This window comes from Culex quinquefasciatus, chromosome 3, assembly GCF_015732765.1.
Source record: "Culex quinquefasciatus strain JHB chromosome 3, VPISU_Cqui_1.0_pri_paternal, whole genome shotgun sequence".
In the NCBI taxonomy this organism is placed as follows: Eukaryota; Metazoa; Arthropoda; class Insecta; order Diptera; family Culicidae; genus Culex; species Culex quinquefasciatus.
Window position 1 is genome coordinate 42,245,805 of NC_051863.1, and position 24,019 is coordinate 42,269,823.

The following is a 24,019-nucleotide window of genomic DNA, read 5'->3' on the forward strand; positions in this document are numbered from 1 at the left end:
CCATATAATTTTCCATACAAAATGGCAGCTGTCCATAGAAAAATGATGTATGAAAATTCAAAAATCTGTATCTTTTGAAGGATTTTTTTCATCGATTTGGTGTCTTCGGCAAAGTTGTAGGTATGGATAATACAAGGAAAAAAAATTGTTGATATTTTATTTAACTTTTTGTCACTAAAACTTGATTTGCAATTTAATGTTTTTATTTTTTGATATGTTTTTGAGGACATTGAATGCCAACTTTTCAGATTTTTTTTAATCAATACTGATTTTTTTCAAATAATCAAAATATTGGTCGCAAAAATTTGTCCACTTAATTTTTCGACGTAAAATCATATTTGCAATCAAAAAGTACTATAGTGATTTTTTTTTTAAATTTGTGTGGAAAATTATATGGACAAACTAATGATGCAAAATGGCTTCTTTGGGCATACCAAAGGCACCAAAAAAATTTCAGTCGGATTAAAAAATACAAAAAAAAATCTGAGAGAACTGCTATACATAAAAATTTAACCAAACACAAACACTTTTTGACAAATCCAAAAGATGAGACAGTAAAGCGAGAAAAAAATCTTAGAACTTCAGTTTTATTTTTCAGATAGATCTAGTATCAAGGAAACCTGCAATTCTCATTCCTTGCAACTTACCTTTCTAAAAGCATAACTTTCGCTCTCTTCTATGCCACACTCTCAGCTGCTCATCTCTTTCTTTCTCTCTCACCAACGTTGCGCCGGCGACTTCAACGTGCTCACGCGCCCCAAGCGAGGAACCCGTGCGCACCAAACTGACTGACGACCTGGGCCTGAGACCCTAGCTCGGCTCAACGGCAGACGCCAACCGACCGTCGTGGCGTAAGTGCGTTTCGCGCGTGTTTTTTCCCCCGAATCCTCGAACCAACCTTTTTTTTTTTTTTTGTTTTGCTCAACCAGAAGCACGTGTGCGCGGGGTGAGTTCCACGTGGATGCTCTCCAGCGTGCCGAGAGACCAGACCGAACGAAAGTGAGAGCTGGTCGAGGACGCGAAGCGTCTTAGTGCAAGCGACTAAACCCGGGTGACCACTGCGGCGAGAGCGCAGCTAGTGAGACCCACTTTCGTGGACGGGGACGGACCCTCGAGCCCGAGAGAGTGAGAGTTCCCTGCGACGACGACGACGACCCTTGGGGAGCCGAGTGACTTATTTGGAAGCAATTATAAAAGTGTTATTCCGCATTTTAGCACCTCTTAGTATCGTATGGACTGTTGATACAGAATGAAGTGGATTATTGTGGTATGTCGATTATTTTGGCTTTTGGCGTGTTACTGTGGTATTTCCGCCGTTTGTAGTCGCTTCTTTTCCTCTATACTTAACCGCAACGCAAAGAATTTAGAGCTTGCTAGTGTTTAATAAGATACCGATACCGGGGTAATTTGTGCTGTGCAACGAGATTCAATTACACGCCAAGCAAAATGATCTGCGAGATCAGAACTGAAGGACTTGTGGCAGATGTAGAACGAGTGTGTGTGTGTTCAAAGAAGACTTGTTTGTTGCGCCAGCAGACAACGATCAAGGATCTACACGCGGCTTGGGGCTGGTGTTATATAATTAACAACTGTGTGGTTCTACTATGGCCTGCAATGAATTCAGAACAGATGAAACAAAGTGATATTGGATTGGGGTTACGAACGGTGTTATTAGCAATGGTGATGAATCGACTTAATTTTAGTGTGGACTGTGAAGAGAGAAAGACGTAATGAAGAACCTTTGAAGTGACCTGATTAACCTTGCAAAAATGCTGCTTGATGGTAGTCATTAGTGGAATGTGCAAAAAGTTGTTACGAGCTTTGAACGGTTTGATGTAACAAAGCGGTATTTGCAAAGAAGCTGGTGATGGTAAGGTGACCTTGGAAATGTGTATTGCAAATTCGGAAGAGGATTTGAACAGTTTGGACGTAACGGGGACTCGAGTCACTTGCAATATTTTGAAATTTGGTTCATCTAGAGAGCAGCTTGAAGAATGCAGTATGTTTTAAGTATAATACATACTTGAGCCATGTTTTTTTAACCCTCTACTGCCCAAATTTTTTTCAAAAATATTTATTTTTCCCGTGTTCAGGAGGTCATTTTGAGCAGCTTTTGTTCTACGAAAAACTTTACTTTTCTTGTTTTATGTTTTTCTTGTTTCTTTTATAGTATTTTAATTGCATTTATCTTATTTAGTTTCTGTTTGTATTTGGTAGTATTTGGCCTACTCTACCACCTAATATAATAACATTTCGCCTATCTAATTTTTTCATGTTTTTACAGTCACTTTTTCAATTTTTTGCATGTTTTTCACATTTTCTGCTATAGAATCGCACCATCATCATTTAAATTGCAAAAAAATGCGTAGAGGCATAGTCTGGGACACTACAAAAATTACTGCATACTTCTTTTTATTTAAGAGCGAGTCCACGAGCAAAGCATACCCATCTCGCATCGACCTCACCAATCTGCCTGAAATTTTCAGGGGTTGTTTGTACATATAAAAGCAGCATCTAACCAAAATATGAGCACTCTACGTCAACGGGAAGTGGGGCAAATCGGGACACAAAGTTTCACGGTTCAAAAACGTCAAAAATCGTAAAAAGGCTGTAACTTGGGCAACATTCAATTTAATTTCAAAATTCAAAATGCATCTGAAAGGACTTAAAAAATGCAACAAAATGCAGGGTAGAGCTGCCCAATTGGTTGAATCTAAAGGGAGTTATTGGCATTTTAGTGAAAAAATAGCACAATTTTCAAACTCAAATAAAAAAGTGTTCCATCCAGATATCAACTCGGTTCGACCTGCAGCTTGTAGGGGACATCTGGGACTACCATCTGAGACTGAGAACGCTTTGGGTAAGGCAGTTTAACACATCAAATAGATACTTTTACTTTTAGTGATTTTTTTGGCTGTTAATTTTTGCTCGGGGGACCCCTTAGACCCATTTTCTGATGATAATTTTATCATATTCGTGTTCCTGAGACAATTTCACAAAAGAAACATGCATAAAAATGTTTATTTTCATCCATTTTAACCCTTTAATAAATGAAAGTTAAAAAAAATCTTCGATTCACATTCATTAAAATTCAAGTTCGTTTCCAAGGATACTAGATGACACCAGAAAAAAGCAGCATCTAATTTTTTTTAACTTTCATTTATTAAAGGGTTAAAATGGATGAAAATAAACATTTTTATGCATGTTTCTATTGTGAAATTGTCTCAGAAACACGAATATGATAAAATTATCATCAGAAAATGGGATCTAAGGGGTCCCCCGAGCAAAAATTAACAGCCAAAAAAATCACTTAAAGTAAAAGTATCTATTTGATGTGTTAAACTGCCTTACCCAAAGCGTTCTCAGTCTCAGATGGTAGTCCCAGATGTCCCCTACAAGCTGCAGGTCGAACCGAGTTGATATCTGGATGGAACACTTTTTTATTTGAGTTTGAAAATTGTGCTATTTTTTCACTAAAATGCCAATAACTTCCTTTAGATTCAACCAATTGGGATGTTCTACCCTGCATTTTGTTGCATTTTTTAAGACCTTTCAGATGCATTTTGAATTTTGAAATTAAATTGAATGTTGCCCAAGTTACAGTCTTTTTACGATTTTTGACGTTTTTGAACCTTCAAACTTTGTGTCCCGATTTGCCCCACTTCTCGTTGACCTAGAGTGCTCATATTTTGGCCAGATGCTAGTTTTATATGTACAAACAACCCCTGAAAATTTCAGGCAGATTGGTGAGGTCCAAACGACGTCCCATACAAAGGGGTATGCCCTGTTCGTGGACTCGCTCTTAAAATATAGGAAATGTTAGTAAAAAACACTGCCAAAGTTGACTCCTAAAAAAATTACATTTTTAAAAGCATTGGCAAAGTCACATAAAACAAGTTTAACTTCCAACCCTGAAATGTTCTAAAATTTGATGAGTTCTTCTTTCCAATGCTTTTTAAAGATCAAAAATCGGTTGGAAAATTGATTTTTGGCGATTTTTTAGATCGAAGCCCGTCTAAAGGCGGGGTTAGGTTGTAGAGGGTTAATTTGAAAACTCATAGATAAATATTTGAGATCTCAGCTTTACAAGATTAATATTTTTAAAGCAAATCAAAATGTTTGTTCACAATTGTTGCTTAAGCCAATAACAATAACATTGATCTAGTGGAGCATTCAACAATTTTGAGTTGACAGCTTTTTATTTCTAAAATTGTATAATTTTATTGATATCCGCCTTTCACAACGAATAAGGCATCTGATTTTTTTTCAAGATTCTTACCTAATGATTGAAGAATTTAAATGCTTTGTTAATTTATCTTTCAATTTAAAATTTAGTAATACAGCACAAAATTGAGCAACTTTTGTGTCTATGTGCCAAAACGTTTAATATACTATTTTCTCCACTTATATTTTTTATTTCAAGATTAACTGTAGATGTATAATGCTATAAAATATTCAAAAATCAACATCTTGACAACCGATTTTTTGATCGATTTAGTGACTTTGGTTAAGTTGTAAAACTATCAAAATATCATTTTTCATAATATTTTAATGAACGATTTTCTTATGCATATCAATTTTTGATGGTTGTAACTTAGGGACACGTTTTATCTATTTTTTGAACAATGGCTGAAAATGGATCAAATTTTTACTATCTCTGTAAAATCAGTCAAAACTAAGGCTACCAACTATTTTTCCTTACCGTACGTATTTTTGACTCTCTCCAAATCTAAAGTTTTCTTAGAAGGTCCTATAAGGTATTGAGCAACTCTCTACGAAATCGGCCGATTTCGACCATTTTAATTTTTTGTATTTTTTTATTTGACTTGAACTTTGTGGGGGCCTTCCCTATGACCAAATAAACTATTTTGTGTGATTGGTTCATCCATACGGAAAAAACGGAATCGACGTAACACCTTATAATGTGGCCCTCTTAAACCTTGCGGTTTCGTCAACGGATCCACAGGCGTGTATCGTTCTTTTTGCGACAAGACTCCGCCTCCCGGGTCTCCTAAGTGTGAAGGTATGGGCACGGGGAGAGGGCACCGAATACCTATATTTACACTTAGAATTTTTTGCGTCCGTCCCGGGATTCGAACCGGCGACCTCTGGATTGTGAGTCCAGTGCGCGGTCCGATTGATCCACACAGGCAGACACATCCATCATCCATACAAGTCTCCATACAATTTTGGCTGCGGTCCATACAAAAATGGTATGTAAATATTCAAACAGCTGTAACTTTTGAGTGAATTTTCTGATCAATTTGGTGTCTTCGGCAAAGTTGTAGGTATTGTTGCGGACTTTTGAGAAAAAAATAGGTACAGATTTTTTTAGCAACTTTTTTTTCACTAAAACTCAATTTCCCAAAATACGAATGTTTTGATTTTCGAGATTTTTTGATATGTTTTAGGGGACAAAAATCCGCAACTTTTGAGCCATAGAGAAACATGGTCAAAAAATCTGCCGCCGAGTTATGATTTTTGAAAAAACAATGGTTTTTGGAAAAAATCAAAGTTTCGTGCAAAAACAAGTTTTACATAATTTTTTAATGCAAAATTGAATTTGCAATATAAAAGTACTTTACAGATTTTTCGATAAAGGGCTCCGTTTTAAGATATAGCCACCGAAAGTTAGATTTTAGTGAAATATTTGCAGTTTTTCAATTTTTGAAAATAGTGACCATAAGTGACCATTTCTAAAAATACTTACACGAAAATTGAAGTTTTCTTAAGCTCACCAAAATAACCCACCATTTTCTAATGACGATATCTCAGCAACTAATGGTCCGATTATCAATGTTAATACATGAAACATTCGTAAAATTTTGCGATCTTTTCGAAAAAAATATTTTAAAATCAAGACTAACATTTAAAAGGGCCAAACATTGAATATTACGCCCATTTAAAATGCTAGTCTTGATTTAAAAATTACAAAATATTTTTTTCGAAGAGATCGGAAAATTTCACGAATATTTCATGTATAAACATTGAAAATCGGACCATTAATTGCTGAGATATCGTCATTAGAAAATGGTGGGCTGTTTGGGTGAGACTTAGAAAACTTCAATTTTCGTGTTTATTTTTCTTAAAACGGCTGTATCTCAGCAACCCGAGGTCCAATCTTCAATGTCTCTTAGACAATTTTATAGAAAATTTTCTGAACTTTAAAACAAAAATATTTTCGGAAATGGTCACTCATGGTCACTATTTTAAAAATTGAAATACTGCAAATATTTCGCTGAAATCAAACTTTCGGTGGCTTTATCTTGAAAACGGAGCCCTTTATCAAAAAATCTGTAAAGTCCTTTTCGATTGCAAGTTCAATTTTGCATTAAAAAATAATGTCAAACTTGTTTTTACATGAAACTTCGATTTTATCCAAAAATCACTATTTTTCAGAAGTTCATAACTCGGCGGCAGATTTTATGACCATGTTTCTCTATGGCTCAAAAGTTGCGGATTTTTACACCTAAAACATATCAAAAAAACTCGAAAATCAAAAAATACGTATTTTGGGAAATTGAGTTTTAAGGAAAAAAAAGTTGATTAAAAAATCTGCAATTTTTTTTTTCCGTGTACCTATTTTTTTCTCAAAAGTCCTCAACAATATCTACAACTTTGCCGAAGACACCAAATTGAACAGAAAATTCACTCAAAAGTTACAGCTGTTTGAATATTTACATACCATTTTTGTATGGACAGCAGCCAAAATTGTATGGAGACTTGTATGGATGAACCAATCACACAAAATAGTTTATTTGGACATAGGGAATGCCCCCACAAAGTTTGAGCCAAATAAAAAATACAAATAAAATCCATTTCCGGATTGGTAGAGAATTGCTCTATTGTATTTCACATGTTTTTAGGATCTTTTCAAGCAAAAACATTTTGAAAAATTTTAAGCGATGAAAAAAATGGAAGAGCATGATGATTTGATTCAACAAATCGTTTTGTGAATATTTAAAAAATTGCAAGTCATGAGAAGTCTGATAGCAAAGTGATATTTGTAGGCTGTAAAAACGAGACAGTTTTATATTTTTAATTCCAAATTTATATAAATAATTCCTTAATAGTTTTTGTTATACCATGGTGTCATATCGGCATGATTTTAGGAATTTTACTCAGCAAGAGTTGGAAGCCTTAGTCATAACATAAATGAATTTCAATGAGTAGTTGTTTTCAAGAACTTTAAAAATTATTAAAATTGATAATTATTCAACCAGCAATAAATTAGAAACGAATAAATCAGAAAATAAGTTTGTGCAACCAAAAACACAAACCACCAAATATTCTATAATATTTGTACACCGCCATGAAAACAACCTGTTGCAATCCTTCAAAATGACCACAAAGTTCGTGTTGCATAAAGTTGATGAAGGGTCTTGGAAAATAGAGTCATTTAAACTCCCGCCGCAAATTATACACTCCCCGAGGCCTACGAAAAAGTTCAATAGTTGAACCATTATTATATAATTAAACCATAAACCACAACCTAAAGTCCACCAGGTCTGCTGATATATCATTCAAATAACATCTAAAGGGCGGCACTTGCAGTCATCCTCCGATTCAAAACGGTTCGACCCTCCTGGGGGCGCAACTGGACAGAAGTAAGCTGTAAACAGTTGAAACCATTAATAACACTGACTGCCGTCGTAAAAACGGTTCCCACATTTCACACGACTGCAGCAGTGGCGCAGATCGGAGGCAAGTTTCAAATTATCTACGCTGCGTTACCCCTATCGGCACCAGAGGTCCAATTTAGCAGAAAAAAGGCGGGTATTGGTTTTTAAAATCAACTGTAATCATTCTACAGGGCATTGTGGGGGGAGCTTTTATTTTTCATCAATTAGATAAGTAATGCTGGGGTCTGCCACTTACGTACTTTTTGATTGACAATTCGATTTTACATCGAAAAATAAGTTGATATTTTTTGCGACCGTTATTTCGATTTTTGAAAAAAAACTGTATTGATTAAAAAATTCATAACTCGGTCAAACATTTTTTGCACATTCTGAAAATTTCTGAAAAGTTGGCATTTGATGCCTCCTAAAACATATAAAAAAAGTTCAAATAGTGTTTTGAAGTTTTAGTAACAAAAAGTGAAATTAAAAATCACCAAAAAAAAAATTACCCTGTTTCATTTTTTCAGTGTGGTTCATATTCATACTTACAACTTAGCCCAAGACACCAAATCGATCAAAAAAATTCTTCAAAAGATACAGATTTTTGAATTTTCATATATAATTTTTTGTAAGGACAGTTGCCAAATTTGTATGGAAAATTATATAGACAAACTAGTGATGCAAAATGGCTTCTTTGGCCATATCAAAGGCACCAAAAAATTTCAGCCGTTTTAAAAAATACAAGAACAAAATTGAATGACTGACATGCTCATGTTAATAAGCGTTTTTGATTAATGAATTTTCAATTTAAAAAAATGAGCTAGAATGGTAGTCTAGTTTTGACAAATTTAAACAAAACAAATAATATGTAATGGCCTTTTTATCCACATAAAGTCCTTTTACATTTTTTTCCGAAATATTTAGTTTGCATAAGGCCCTAAGAGAAAATAAATACCGTAAAACAAGGTGACTTTGATAGGTTTGCGAATATTCCACAAAATGAAGAGTACAATTAAAATACGTAAGGAATGGTTAAGAATCACCGTGGTAGAGAAGTGTTCAAAGTACTTCAAGAAGAACTTTACATAAAATTTCGAAAAGTTTAAAAAGTTAGTTAACTATAGTTAAGAAAATGTTGATAAAAGTCATTATTTTTAACTTCTCTAAGTGTTATGATTTTCTCAATGAACATGATTTTGAATCGGAAAACAGAATGCATTTTCGGATTCTTTGGACATATTCCACTAGGAGAAGGTTAAATAAGTTTGTAAATAATAAATAATATGTGTTTTTGAAACACAATTAAAAAATATCTCAAAATTTAAACAGGAAATTTCAGTTGCACAAATTTCATATAAAATGTGAAAACTTGTGATTCCTGCTTCGAATTCAGTATAAAATGCAATATAAATCGATAATTTTATAAACAAAACGAGTTTAAAAAAAATTCAGACAAAATTCCGACTTTCTAACAATTTTACCTAAAATTTTATATCTATTTTATTCAAAACCTTTTCAACTTAGTTAACTAAATATAAACATTGATTTTTTTTCTTAAAAACTATATCAGCTACTTTAGTGATGGTACATTGAAAGTGCAAATTAAGTTTGAACATCTTAAATATGATTTTAACAAGAAAACTATTACTATCAAAGTCACCCCGGAATTAAAACGAAAAAAATTTAACGCAACTATTTTTCTAAACACTATTGAAAAAACTTTTCTCCAAAATAGTGTATGGACTTTGTGTGGCCTACCCCAGTACATGTTTTAAAAATAATAATCTTGAGAAAAACCTTACCTGTTGGAAAATATTCCAAAAACAAATCGAAATCCTATCAAAGTTTATTTATCGTAAACCGGGGAGGGTTTACGATAAATAAAAAAAACTTCAAAAACGTTTTCAATTGTTCATCTATAAGTCCTCCAAATGTTCTAAATTCAAAAACCATGAAAATTCAGTTTGCTTTAGACAAAAATGCAATTGAAAATTTGTACAATGTACAATTTCCAGATGACTACCAAGGTCGAGGTTATTCTTGCAAATTTTGGATTAAATTTATTATTTATGTTTATGTCTTTGTAAACAGATATGCATTATTTGTGAAAACTTCTTTGAATGTGGTTTTTGTCGGTCAATGTTTGTTTGAAGGACGAATTTTATCACTACCAACTTATATTATAATATAAATAAGTGCCCTCAAAATTTACATGAAAAGTTAATCTACAAAATTGTTGAATTGATATGATTTTAAAACCTATAATTCACCTATAAGGTAAAGTCTGTTGAAAATCCGTACCAAAAAATCAGAATACAAAATAGATCGAAAATCTAAATTTTAACCGATAGAATAATTTGAAACATGTTTATATAATGTAACCATTGATTATCCCCGAAAATATTATTTTAAATGCCATGCAAAAATTAGCATTCCATTCAGTTGGATCAACCTTAGATCGCTTCAATTTAAAATGTCATCACATTTTAATTGAATCCACCATTTTGTCGAACATCTACAAGCTCCCAAACCCCCAGAGGGTTCGACGTTCCAGTCCATGCAACGACCTCGCCAAATCATAATCAACCCATTACGTTCCTACCCCCATTGAGGGACGACAACATCAACAGCAGCCAGTGCAAACAAGCGGCGCTGCCTCTCACTGGGGCAGTGGGTTTTCCACCCTGGTGCTCTCATTTTCCTGCTACTGGTGTCTTCGTCGCGGATTGATGGATTGCCGCAGTTGATGAGTTGCTGGTGCAGCAACGTTTATTCAGTGGCTGTGACTTCACGTTTAAGTAGGGAGTTACCAGGCAATTGGGCGCGGAGTTTACGTGTACGCACCACAGCATGGGATGGTTTTCTTCTGCAGAAAATGTTCAAGATTATCTCCGGTGATGCATCACCCTGTTGCTCCCTACCGAGCCGAACCTTGAATGGTGGTTACATGAGCGATATTTGACTGCAGAAGAAGAAAAGATGTTCCAGTTAACTGAATCAACAAACCACCAAATTAGCTTAAAATCCTTAACATTAATTGGATTAGCCAATCCAAATTATGCAAATAGTGTGAATAATGGAACCACATTAACACCTTGCAAATTTCGCATAGTTTTGAACCTAAATCAAAAGCTGACACATCGACATTTAATTAACCTATATTTCCCTGAAAGGCCACAACGCTTGTCACATTAGCCAGCACACCAATCAAATTGCGCAACACTGCTCACCTATTGATCTTTTCTCGTATCGCTCGATAAGCGACAAATATTCGCGCAAACATAAGTTTTCATGAGCGAACATGGCACGACGCGGCATTAGTTGGTACACGTAAGCCGCAAAACAGGACGTAACATCCAAAGAGCAGCCTCTCATCAGCCGCTTGCATCTTCCAAGCAGCAAATTTCGATGCATCTGCAGAAATGCACCTGGGAAGAGAAGAAAGCTCATCTTCAGCGCTGAGCTTGGAGGTGCACCTTTTCCTGCTTCGTACTGTACTGTAAGTTGTTTTGAGCCAACAAAAATTAGAACCATGAACATTTTTTTCAAATATATAGAAAAATTTATTTTTTAATATCTTGAAAACCAAGAAAAAACTGATCTCTTTTTATTTTTTTAAATCGCTGTTTTTTAACATTATCAAGAAATTTTGTTAAATTTGGATGCCAGAGTCTCGAGATACAACTAAAAATGTAAACAGTACCCGAGCATGGGTAAATAACAAGGGAAATGCGTAATAATACCTTTCTCTGGTATCAATACCAAATTTTGGTATTCCTGGACCCTTTAAAATTTGTCTTAAGGATTATGCAAGAGCAAAATGTGGTATCACACCAATTTAAGGTATTGTTTTGATATTGCAAAATTGCAGAATTTGTCAATGATCGAACACCACATTTTGGTATTCTTTTGGTATTACAGTATTTTATCAAATTCCTCTGCAACTATGGGACAACTTTGACCAATTTTGACAAAATAATTAATTTTGCGCTAAAATCATGTCTCAAAGCGAATGCTTTCATTCAAAACCGGAAATTTCAAACTTGATTTTAAACATTTTTGATATACCCCCTATAGAAATGACTTGAAGTTGTGGAAAATTTTCTATGTCAGGATGGCATATTTTGGTATTATTTTGGTATTTAAGTGTTTTATCAAATTCCTCTGAAACTATGGGAAAATTTTGAACAATTTTGACAAAATAATTAATTTTGCGCTAATATAATGTCTCAAAGCGAATGCTTTCATTCAAAACCGGAAATTTCAAACTTGATTTTAAACATTTTTGATATACCCCCTATAGAAATGACTTGAAATTGTGGAAAATTTTCTCAGTCAGGATGGCACATTTTGGTATTATTTTGGTATTAAAGTGTTTTATCAAATTCCTCTGAAACTATGGGAAAATTTTGACCAATTTTGACAAAATAACTAATTTTGCGCTAATATAATGTCTCAAAGCGAATGCTTTCATTCAAAACCGGAAATTTCAAACTTGATTTTAAACATTTTTGATATACCCCCTATAGAAATGACTTGAAATTGTGGAAAATTTTCTCAGTCAGGATGGCACATTTTGGTATTAAAGTGTTTTATCAAATTCCTCTGAAACTATGGGAAAATGTTGGCCAGTTTTGACAAAATAATTAATTTTGAGCTAAAATCATGTCTCAAAGCGAATGCTTTCATTCAAAACCGGAAATTTCAAACTTTATTTTAAACATTTTTGATATACCCCCTATAGAAATGACTTGAAGTTGTGGAAAATTTTTTATGTCAGGATGGCATATTTTGGTATTATTTTGGTATTTAAGTGTTTTATCAAATTCCTCTGAAACTATGGGAAAATTTTGACCAATTTTGACAAAATAATTAATTTTGCGCTAAAATGATGTCTCAAAGCGAATGCTTTCATTCAAAACCGGAAATTTCAAACTTGATTTTAAACATTTTTGATATACCCCCTACAGAAATGACTTGAAATTGTGGAAAATTTTCTAAGTCAGGATGGCACATTTTGGTATTATTTGAATATTGAAAAAAACGAAGTTGACTTTATAGCTGTCGGCCACCATTGCTAGTACTCTTCCTCTTCCTTTTATCTACAAGGACTTCGCCGCCCTGGGCTTCTAAGTGTATGAAAGTATGGCACGGAGCGACGGCGCCGAATACCCATATTTACACAAAGAATTTTAGAGCGCCCGCCGCGGGGTTCGAACCGGCGACCTCTGGGTTGTGAGTCCAGTGCGCGGTCCGATTGATCCACACGGGCGGGACGGTTTGAAAGGTTTCATCAATTTTTTTGAAACTATGAGAAATTTGTTAAAAAAAATTTACGAGCTAATTAATTTTGCGCTAAAATGACTGGAAACCCAAAAATGTTTAAGATGATTTTAAAAATTAGTGTGATATACCCACTAATATTTTTTTCAAAAACGTTGAAATATCTCTAAGTCGGGATAACCAAATACTTTGAAAAACGAGTCAATCGACAGATTAATGAATTTTGGTGAATTTCAATTCAGTTTCATTTTAATAATACTTATTTTTCAATCTTGTTATTTTTCAGAAGCTTCAAGAACTTCAAGCACAGGCCGTTCATCAATGACAAATGCATTCGGTGTGGTGAAGAATATCACTAATAACAACATGGAATCATCAGGTGAGTAGATTTGGCTGTTGCATATGGATCATTTCCGTTTTTTCACTAACTGCAACTGTTGCACTAAAAATGGTTTGAAAATACCAAATTTAGGTATTTCTTGTGCAAATACCAGCGACCAAAATGTGCTCTTGGTTGCCCAGTAATAGATGGTAAAATACCATGAAATCATACCAAAATCATGTATTTGGAAGACCATAGGAATACCAAAATCTGATTTTCCAAGGGCGCGGGAATACCTAAAAATTAAACCATGGCAATACCAAGTTTTGGTATTCAAGCAATGTTCAAAAATCCAGAAGACCTCAACTTTGTATTGAAATGGTTTTATTTTGAGGTATTATTTTACCCTTGGAATAACATGGTTTGGTATTGTTGTGCCCTTACACATACAAGATTTTGGTATGATTTCATGGTATTTCTATTACAACCAGCACATTTTGGTCGCAGCCCTTAACCCGATTCTTATCCAAGTATCTGAAGAATCTCCTGGTCAGAGGCGCTGGAGCAGAAATCCCACGTTAGAGGAAGGCCATGCCCCGGGGGGCGTAGTGCCAATAGTTTCGTTTCGTTTTCGGGTAGACGTGCATGCAAAAATAAACAAACGATCACTGACTTAATATCTCTAGGGCCATTTTTTGCAATTCCAGGAAATTAAAAGATCTGTCGGAATTAAATGTATATGCGGAGTGACAAGATTGCACGAGGTTATCAATTATCTGTAAGTCAAGATTGATCATTTAGTCTGGAATGATTCAAAATATTTATTTTCCCGGGAAATTTACTTCCCGAAATACAAGCGGAAGTATACATTTGCCTACCTTTTTGGCACCAACGTTTTGAAATTATTCAAAAAATCATAATTAGAGAACCTGATTTGATTTTATTCCTTTCAATCAACTGTTCATTTTGAACTAATCAGCTTATCTGTAAGTCATGTCAAGGTCTAATTCAAATATTATTTATTTCTGAAGCATTCACAACTAGGAATTTAGTTTGCTTATATTTTGAGCAACAAAAACTACGCTATTATGGAATGAATATTAACTAGATTAAATAGATTTTATTTTCGACAACCTATTTTAACGATGTTTTTTGTTATATCATTTGAAAATAAAATATTCACCTCTTTCGGCTAAGATCAAAATTGAGATTTGTTTAATAGTGTTGTTTACCTTGACCAAATTGGATGAAAATTTGATTGATATAATAAATTTTTTTTATAAAGGGTTGTTCGAGAAGAATTTGAAGTTATAAATAATTTACGTGAGCTACTAAAGCCGTAATAGGGTTAAATATGAAAAAAAAATCGTTTAATTTCAACTACTTTTGCACCATGATTTTTTTCTATATAATGAATTTATTAGTCCATATAACCATTAAACTAAAATCATACCATAAATGGAACCATGAAAAATCATTAAAAAACAACTTCGTATCATATGAAATTTACCCAAAGTATGCAACCATATTTCAAAAACTTGCTTCAAATATTTTACAACTTTGAGTTGTAATTTCATGCAATAGTGTTTCAAGTTAAATAGTGCTAAAAAGTAGATTTTTAGAGCAAATTCAATGATTATCTATTAATTCAAGCGTTGAAAATACTTGTCTTGTAATAAGTTATTTGCCATGGAAAACATTATTTTTGCATGTTTTTTTTCCATTGCAATTTTAATGTCACTGAGACAAATTAAAAGCAATATTTTTGTTGTGAAGCATAGATAACGACTGTCCAAACACTTTGATTAAAAAAAATCTCATCAAAAAATACTTATTTTATATATATATATATATATATATATATATATATATATATATATACAGCAATTCCATTTGAAAAGAGCCTAAACCAAAAAAAAGTTCTCGATCGGGCTCAAAATTTTTCTGGGGTTCCTTGGCCAAAATAATTAGACCCGTATTTTTGTTTGGCCATTAGGGTAGCCTACATCGTGCTAGGGTGGTTCAAAAATGGCAATTTTCGTCATTTTCGCAAAAACCACTTTTTCTAAAAATCATATCTCCGCGCCATTTCATCCGATTTTAGCTGTCTTAGACGCAAAGAAAGGTGATGAGTTTGGCTATTTGGGAAAAATAGTAAAAAGTTCCAAAAATCTAGCTTAACTATTGAAAAGTCGTATGAAAACTTAAAATGGCGTTTTGACCGTGTCTGGACCAAAGAGCCTATGTCTGAAAATATTTTATCGGATTCCTCGGAAAATTTCACATAACATATCAAAAATTGGCGATGTCGAACCGTACGTTTTGGAGATACGATTTTTGAAAATAAAAACTGCGTTTTCGACGCGCCACGCGCAAAAACGGGAAAATGACGAAATCGGCAAAAATCAACTTTTTCACTAAAACTGCGATAACTTTAAAATTTCAGCGATGACCTATACATGTCTGGGTACCAAAATTTTCGTAATTGAGAGACGCAACTTTTGGTACAATAACATCTATAGGTCATCGCTGAAATTTTAAAGTTATCGCAGTTTTAGTGGAAAAAGATTTGTCATTTGCGCGTGGCGCGTCGAAAAATCATATCTCGGAAACGTACGGTTCGACATCGCCTGTGAATCCGATAAAATATTTTCAGACATAGGCTCTTGGTCCAGACACGCCATTTTAAGTTTTCATACGACTTTTCAATAGTTAAGCTAGATTTTGGAACTTTACTATTTTCCCAAATAGCCAAACTCATCACCTTCTTTGCGTCTAAATCGGATAATGATTTTAGAAAAAAAGTGGTTTTGCGAAAATGTTTTGCTAACGATGTAACCATAATGGCAAACAAATACGGGTCTAATTATTTTGAGCCCGATCGGAGAACTTTTTTTTTGGTTTAGGCTCTTTTCAAATGGAATTGCTGTATATATATATATATATTTTGATTTGGTACGATTTGAAAGACAGCACACAAAATTAGAAAATTTATATATTTTCTCAAAGTTGCGTGATTTTTTACAAGCAGCCAAGTTGCTGTTCTATACAGTTCTGATGCAAAATAATAATCAGAAACAGAATCAGACTAATTTTCGTTAATTTCTAATTTCCCGGAAAATTTGCTGAAAATTTCCCGTTTCCCGGGAATTTTGTACCCCCTTATACAGAATTCTTTAAATAGTCTTAATTTGAGTGCACTTCATGTACATTTATTACTTTATATTACATTCACACCTTCGCACGGCATTTCACCAAGTCCTCGAGGTGACTATCGGAAAATTCGACTCCACCAGCGTTTAGGCCCCGTCACTTAAACCGGTACCCTAGTGCCGATTCGCAAACGCTTCCTTATGGGCCTTTGCATTCGCAACAACATGGATGGACAAAAACCTGCAGCTAATCCGCAAAAACCGCCTCCAGCCCAAGCTATGTGGGGAGCAACCGGCTAAACCTGAGCCTCCTGCCAAACTCTGGCAGCACCATGCACAAACAACTAGCCGTAGTCGGGCGGCTTGTGCCTCGAGAATGCGTGAATTGGAAAATTGTATAATCAGTCAACCGGTTCAGGCGCGGGCTGTGACTATAGGCTCTAACCAAGTCGTAAGTTCTCTCCAAAGCTCTCGAATTGCCGCGTGACTAAACAAGTTTAGGTTTTTGATGGGATTTTTTTTCTTGCCTCTAAGTTTAACCGCAGCAGTGCGTTCGCCGACGTGCCCTTAAATGGGAAAAACAATTGACCGGCTTCGATTTTCCACAGCATAACAGGCAATTTCCTTACGCACAGCCGTCGAAAGTGTCTACGAGTGAGAAAATGTAAGTTATTAAAAAATAAATTAACGCAGTGAGGGAGAGAGAGAGAGTGAAAAATGGTAAACAAACTAGCAAAACAAGCCGCCTTGGCTGGGGCCTGTCGGTCACTAGGGCTTCAACGAGGATGTTCAAAACCAGTAATGACCACTTGAACGCCGTAAGCTACATTGTAAAACATGTGCTAAAAGCCACTTTCAGTGGTCAGTTTTAGCGGTCCAGATATGCAACGCTACATTGTGGAGACAAAGGCTTTAGCGAACGTTAGATAATGGAATTAGCAATCGTTTTGGAGAAAGGAAGTGCGGACTTAATTTGAGCACGGTCTACATTGTTCGTGGTTATTGGGTTAACGTGCCAAATATGGCACGGCCTTTTGCAACGTGCATGCTGTAAAAGACTTAAGTTGGTTTTGCACGGTTTGTGTCAATCATTTTTGAGCACCGGATGAGCTGGTTTTGCAAGGCATCACATTATGAAACAAATTTAATTTTGTGTCATTCCACGTCAAGCGTATCAGCACTCGGAATCAAGTTTTTTGATCGAGCTCAATGTTGAAATTGGTATTGTCAAATCATGAAAGAATCCTGATCCTGACACCTGTAATTAGTAATGATCAATGTAGTCAATTTGCCTATTTGCTGGCGTTCTCAAAATTCCGAAAAACGTATTCTGCATCGAAAAATCACTAAAAAAGTTCTCAAAACTCTGCCATTTTCCGTTACTCAACTGTATTTTTTCTTTTGGAACATGCCGTTTTAAGGAAATTTAATGTACTTTTCGAATTAACCCAGAACGGTCTTTATTTCATTTAGAACAAAAAAAATCATTTTAAATTTCGTGTTTTTTCTAACTTTGCAGGGTTATTTTTAAGAGTATATCAATGTTCTACAACTTTGTAGAGCAGAAAAATAGTAGTTTATGCAACAAGTTGAAAAGAAGATTTTTTCAGCAAGAGTCGTACATTTATCCAACGAGGTTCACCGAGTTGGATAAATACGAAGAGTGCTGAAAAAATCAAGTTTTGCAACAATTTCCATACAATATTTTTTGCAATTCCAAAAAACACACACTGAGTGAAATTTTATGTCAAATTTTCATGTATTTTGTCAATAAATCTTTTAAATCAAAAAAATGTTGAAAAGTGTTAATTTTCGAAACAAGTGCTGAAAAGTTCAAAAGTAACTTTTTGCAATTCCATCGTGAAACTACTTACTTTTCCTGTCTTTCTTGAACGACGAAACAGCCTTCTTTTCTGTACCAAAAATAACAGAATCGAATAGTAACCCTTTTCAAAACAAATGCTGAAAAGTTCTACTTTTCAGCACTGAAATGGATGCTGAAAAGTTGAACTTTTCAGCACTTGTTAAGAAAAGTTATACTTTTCAACATTTTTTTGATTTGAACGATTCATCGACTCAATGCATGGACATTTGTCCTATAATTCTGTCCAAAGGGTGTTTTTCGGAATTGCAAAAAACGTTGTATGGAACTCGTTGCAAAACTTGGTTTTTCATCACTCGTTGTATTAATCTAACTCGGTGAACCTCGTTAAATAAATGTACGACTCGTGCTGAAAAAATCCTCTTTTTGCAACTTGTTGCATAAACTACTATTTTGCGTTTATCTTTGAAACGTCATCAGTGTGTTTCGCGGGTGACCATCAATGGCCATGATCAACAATGACCAACTTTTTCAAAACTTTTTTACGTAAAATCACGATAACTCGTGATGGTTACAATCTTACAATCTTAACCTGCAATCAAACTTCTTATGTTTACATATTAAAATTTTTGTATTTGTCTGCTTTAAAATTTTGTAGAACATACACTCCAAATACTAACCCTGCAAAGTTACAAAAAACACGAAATTTAAAAATGAAAAAAAATGTTCTAAATGAAAAAATTACCTTTCTGGGTTAATGTTGATTCGAAAAGTACATTAAATTTCCGTTAAAATTACATGTTCCAAAAAAAATTACAGTTAAGTAATAGAAAATGGCACGGTTTTTACAACTTGTTTAGTGATCTTTTTTAACGAAAAATACGTTTTTTCGGAATTTTAAGTACGCCATCAAATCGAGCGTCCAATTTTACATGAAAGTTCCTTGGACACCAAATTTCTATCTCATCACCGTTTCAGGCTGCAAATTATTGAAAAAAACCTCTTTTTTCGCATGTTTAAAAATGCAAGGGGTCGTACCGCCTCTCCGTCATGAGATATCAAAAAACGGACCTCGGATTCGTGATCAGGGACAAAAATTACCTCTTAGGACAAAGTTTCACGAAAATCGATGAGGGTTCGGGCAACTGCTGTGTGAGTTGGCGGAGAATTTCCCATAACTGAAGTGGTCATAACTCGAGACAGGGCTGCCAAATCTTCATTATTTGAACTCGTTGAAAAGGTCTTTCAATTGCCTAACCAACGATGGGTTGGATGAAGGATCTCGATATCGTTTACATCTTTTCATTTTTTTATCAATGATTTTTTACCTGTTTTAAATCTGATCAATTTTAAAGGAAGGGTTCAAAAAACAATTTCAAGCTCATTTTAAAAAAAATATAAATGCAATATATTAAGGCATGATTATAGTTATGCTACTCCTTACAATTTGCTAAACTTTGAAGAATTTTAAAATCTAATGATTATTCCGTTTTTTTCTGATCTGTGGACCAAAAATTCAAAATTTCCTTTTGGCTTAAAATTTGAAGCCAAATGTAAAACTATTCGACTGTTATGAACTTCTTTTACTTTGTAAAATAAGCAAAAATATCAAATCAAATTATTCGCTCTACAGCATTGCCTTGGCGTTTTCGATTGCGAGATTCCTACTCAAAACTAGGTGTCCGAAGGCTTGATTGTTGAGGAAATTGTAAACCTCTTTTTACATCTAAGTTTCCATCCACCCCGGGATTCGAACTGACGACCTTTGGATTGGTAGTCCAACTGCCTACCAGCGACTCCACCGAGGCAGAACCCAGGGAGTCGACTCCTACACCTGGACTGAGCTAACGACCTAACCCTCTAGGTTAGACCGGGCCAACATTTACTTCCACGTCCGAGGACGTGATCAGACAAAATCTCGTCTCGAAAAATGCCACCGGGACCTTCTGGGATTGAACCCAAGCCGAATGGGTGAGAGGCAACCACGCTTACCCCTACACCACGGTCCCGAGCATGAATAAATTAATCATGCTTATATGTGTCTTTTAAGCATGAAAAGATTTGAAATTATCTGAAATTGTATTGTATTACACATTACACTGGAAAACGCATTTTACTTTGGTTTGACTCAGGCAATGACTCTTATTCAAAATGTAACTTTTATAAAAATAATATTTTGTGAATTTAACTCTTTGTGATAAAAAGAAAACTAAAAAAGTGAGCATTCACTAAAAGTTAAATAATTTTTACGATAACGTCTGTCAATTAATAGCATAGTTAATCTCTGACCAAAGTATAGGTTTCTAATGGGATTTCTTCCGTTCAATCCAAATCTCTGTTCATGTTTTCTTCAAATGTTTGCAATTTTGAGCAACGCCTTTAAAAAAATGATACTGAGGCAGTAATGAAATAATTGAAAGTCTTGAAGAAATGTGTCCTCAAAACTTGCCTAAAACGTGATTTTCGATCATAAACAGTGTGTTGAAACTTCCCATATGGGAATGCATTGCTCCATTCGAAACAACAATTTATTACATCCAACAAAAATCCTTTCATCTCCACTAACCTCACGAAATAGCAATCGCTGGTCACACACGCACGAACGCCACGAAACTGCAATTCCATTTGAGGAAAAAATAATGGAATGTATGCTATTGCAAAAAAAAAAAATCAAAATCAGCAAATCACCGAAATCATATCTCGCACCGTTTACGGCCCATTAGGCCGGCCGTGGCCCGTGCGTCCGACACCTGCACCCCCGTCCAAAGATGGCAAATTCGACACCACGGACGCGCACTAACAAGATGCTCGTTAGCGCCTTCAGCGCCAGTAATGATGGTTTCGCGAGCCACATTGGCACACATCCCCAGTCGTTCATCTCGACCCCCCGAACTGGACTGGAGAAATGAGTCCAAATCGAGCATGTGTATACGATCATCGACTATTTGAACGGCCAAGGTCGCACGTTGAGAGCCGTTTCGATCCGATTGCGATACCAATTGGTTGAGATTACTACGGTTACGATTGTTTCGAGACGATTCACGATCGAGCACTGACGAAAGTGTTCACCGGTTGGAGATTCGTTCAGTGAATTAAATGAACACCTCGGTAAACCTCACCTGACGAAGCTTTCTTTCCGAGAAGTTCATTCAACGGTAGGCTTTCTTTACCATGACGAAAGTAACGCCTTTCTTTGAGCTATTCTTCGTTAAAAAGCTCTTCCTCAAGCGTTGTGAAAGCTACTTTGTTGGTATATCCTAAGGCATGGTATTGGAACGTAACTTAGGTTGGATCAATTATTAAATTTGTAATTTTATATAAATTTGAATTGTTTATTACGGTGGTGGTAATAGCGACGCAAACGGCCATTCAATTGATCAGCACCAATACACTAAAAATACTCAATCTTCTTCTACAGTTTACGGTGCTAGGCACACTGATGATACTGCAGGCGTCTGCAGCCAGCGAGAAGAAGCCCGAAAAGCGGCCTACCAAGAAGGCCTCTTCGGCAAAGCCCACCAAAACGAGGAAATCCGTTGTCGAGGAGTTCACCGGTCTGCCGCCGGAGGACATCGACTTCATCAAAGAGCTTGACCGGCAGTTCAACGAACACGGCAGCAAGATCCGCATCAAGGTCCAGCGCGACAACAGTTCGGATACGAGAAGCGCCAAACGAAACATTGACGGTGAACTGGGGTGAGGGGGTTTCAGATTTCAGTTTTAAAAGGTACTTTGACTAAACGGTTTTCTTTCTTTTAGTTATGGTCACTACAGTAACCAGCCTGAAGGAGGGTATCATTTTTCGAAGCAGAAATACATGTTATATCCCTACGCCCAGCACAACGTTCATCTGAAAGGAATGCACTCTACCGAAGAAACGGTCACCGAATTGGAAATCACACCTTCGCACAGCTATGAACTGAAACCGATCGAGGAAGTTTACCAGGTCTACCCAGATGGACACTATCAACACACTACGCACGGGCAACAGTACTACCACCAACAACAGCAGCAACATCATCAACAGCAAGTGCAACAACAGGAAGACACTCCAACAATTGTACTGAAGATTCCTGGTCCTGCCAAGTATGCTCAGCACCTGCAAGCTTTACTGCAACAATACTTGGAGGTTCGAGCTGCTCAGCTGTATAAGGAACTGCAAGAACAGGAGTACCAGCATCAGCAGCATGCTATCCAACAACAGCAGCAACAACTTATCCATCAACAACAACAACAGCAACACTACCACCAACAGCAAGCTCATCATCATCACCACCACCATCAGCAGCCCCAGCATGCACATCAACCTAAGTACAGCCAGCAAGATACTTATGCCACACAGGAAGTGTACGTCCCGATGTACAAAACACACCACAATACCTTCGTCCCTGTGCAAGGTCATTACTACGAATCTCCCAAAAGCAGACCAACCCAACCGGCATACAGAAAACCAGCACCAACGCACATTGCATACCACAGTTCTCCAGCTCCAGAACACCAAGCCTATCAGTACGAAACCTACCACCCACAGCAAGCTGTTCCACAGCAACAAGCCCAAGTCCAGTATCAATACGTCCACCAAGAAGCTCCAACAGCTCAGGAAGAACCCCAACAGGAATACGTTTACCAAAAACCCACGGTCAACTTCGTTACCCCCACCCCAGAACAAGATGAACATCACTACCAGCAATCGCCCAAGTACCCCAACTTTGCCGAATACCACGCCCAACACCAATCGCCCCACCAGCAACACGAAGAATACCTTCCCGAGCCCAAGCTGGTAGAAAACTACCCAAGCGACAAGCACACTCGAGTCATCTACAAATCCCAATCCCCCAAAGCCCAACTTCAGGAGGCCACCCAAGAGCAGCCCACGTACGCCGTACACCAACCAACAGCCCCAGAAGAACAACCCGAGGCACAACCTCACCAGCAAGACGAACAACAGCAGTACATCTACCAGGCGGTCTACCCCTCGCAGATGCCCTACCTTGAGGACAAAGCCTACGTCGAAGCCGTGACGCCCGAAGCAATCAACGACCTCCACAGTCACGGTTCGTCCCCCGAACCGGATGTCGAACCCCGCTACAACACGGAACCCATCGTAGCCATCACCCAGAAGCCCAAGCAGCAGCTGTACAACTACCACGCGCACTCACCACGGGTCAATACCGGCCACCGGATGCACTCGACCAGATCTGCTAGCGGAAGCAGCAGTAGCACATCGAAGCGGGCATCCAGCAAACGGGACGCCCCCTACTCCGAGGATCAGTTCAAAAAGGTCAACAAAATGGTACACCGAATGCGAAAGAAGGGACAGAACACGGCGGCGGCGGCGGCGGCTGCGACGACCTCCACGCAAAGTCAATCCAGCCCAACCAAGAAGAGTCAGTGAACTCGCTGACCCCCTCTCCCCAAATTCAGTATCTAGTTGTATACCTGTTAGATTGTTCTTATTTAAATTAATAGCCCGTAAGCTGTGAGATGAACCGAGAGATAACCCTAAAAAGTGTTATGAAAAGCTGTCCCGTTGCTGGGGTGCCGCCATATTGATATGTGCTTTTCAAAATTGACCCCTTTTTTTGTTTGGACCTCTCAACAGTGAGTTGACCCCCAGATAGCTGGATTGGAAAAAATGAAATTTTTGCAGTACCAACGACTCCAACAATCGGACCGAAACTCTAGTGAACCATCAGATCCAGTGTTAATCTTCTAAGAATGATGACAAAAGTAAAGAAATGACAAGGACACATAGGCAATATTTAGTAGTAAGAATGTAGAAAATTACAAATACAATAAAAAGTAAATACATGACAAA

At 36.4% G+C, this 24,019-nt stretch overlaps 1 protein-coding gene across 2 annotated transcripts; it reads left to right on the top strand.

Moving 5' to 3' along the window:
• Positions 1-846: 846 nt before the first annotated feature.
• Positions 847-24,019, top strand: LOC6047744 (putative mediator of RNA polymerase II transcription subunit 26). 2 transcript variants are annotated; one of them, XM_038265302.1, is made up of 3 exons: positions 847-1,267; positions 21,620-21,897; positions 21,961-24,019. In XM_038265302.1, the coding sequence occupies exons 1-3, from the start codon at positions 1,250-1,252 to the stop codon at positions 23,594-23,596; spliced, it is 1,932 nt and encodes a 643-aa protein (XP_038121230.1). In that variant the 5' UTR covers positions 847-1,249; the 3' UTR covers positions 23,597-24,019. The 2 variants fall into 2 exon arrangements, with proteins under 2 accessions (XP_038121230.1, XP_038121231.1); XM_038265303.1 differs by lacking the exon at positions 847-1,267 and adding an exon at positions 1,853-1,870.

What these genes read in the sequence shown, in the direction of transcription:
- LOC6047744 (XM_038265302.1), top strand. An exon ending in AACATTGACGGTGAACTGGG is followed by an intron (nt 21,898 to 21,960) that starts GTGAGGGGGTTT and finishes TCTTTCTTTTAG; the next exon opens with TTATGGTCACTACAGTAACC.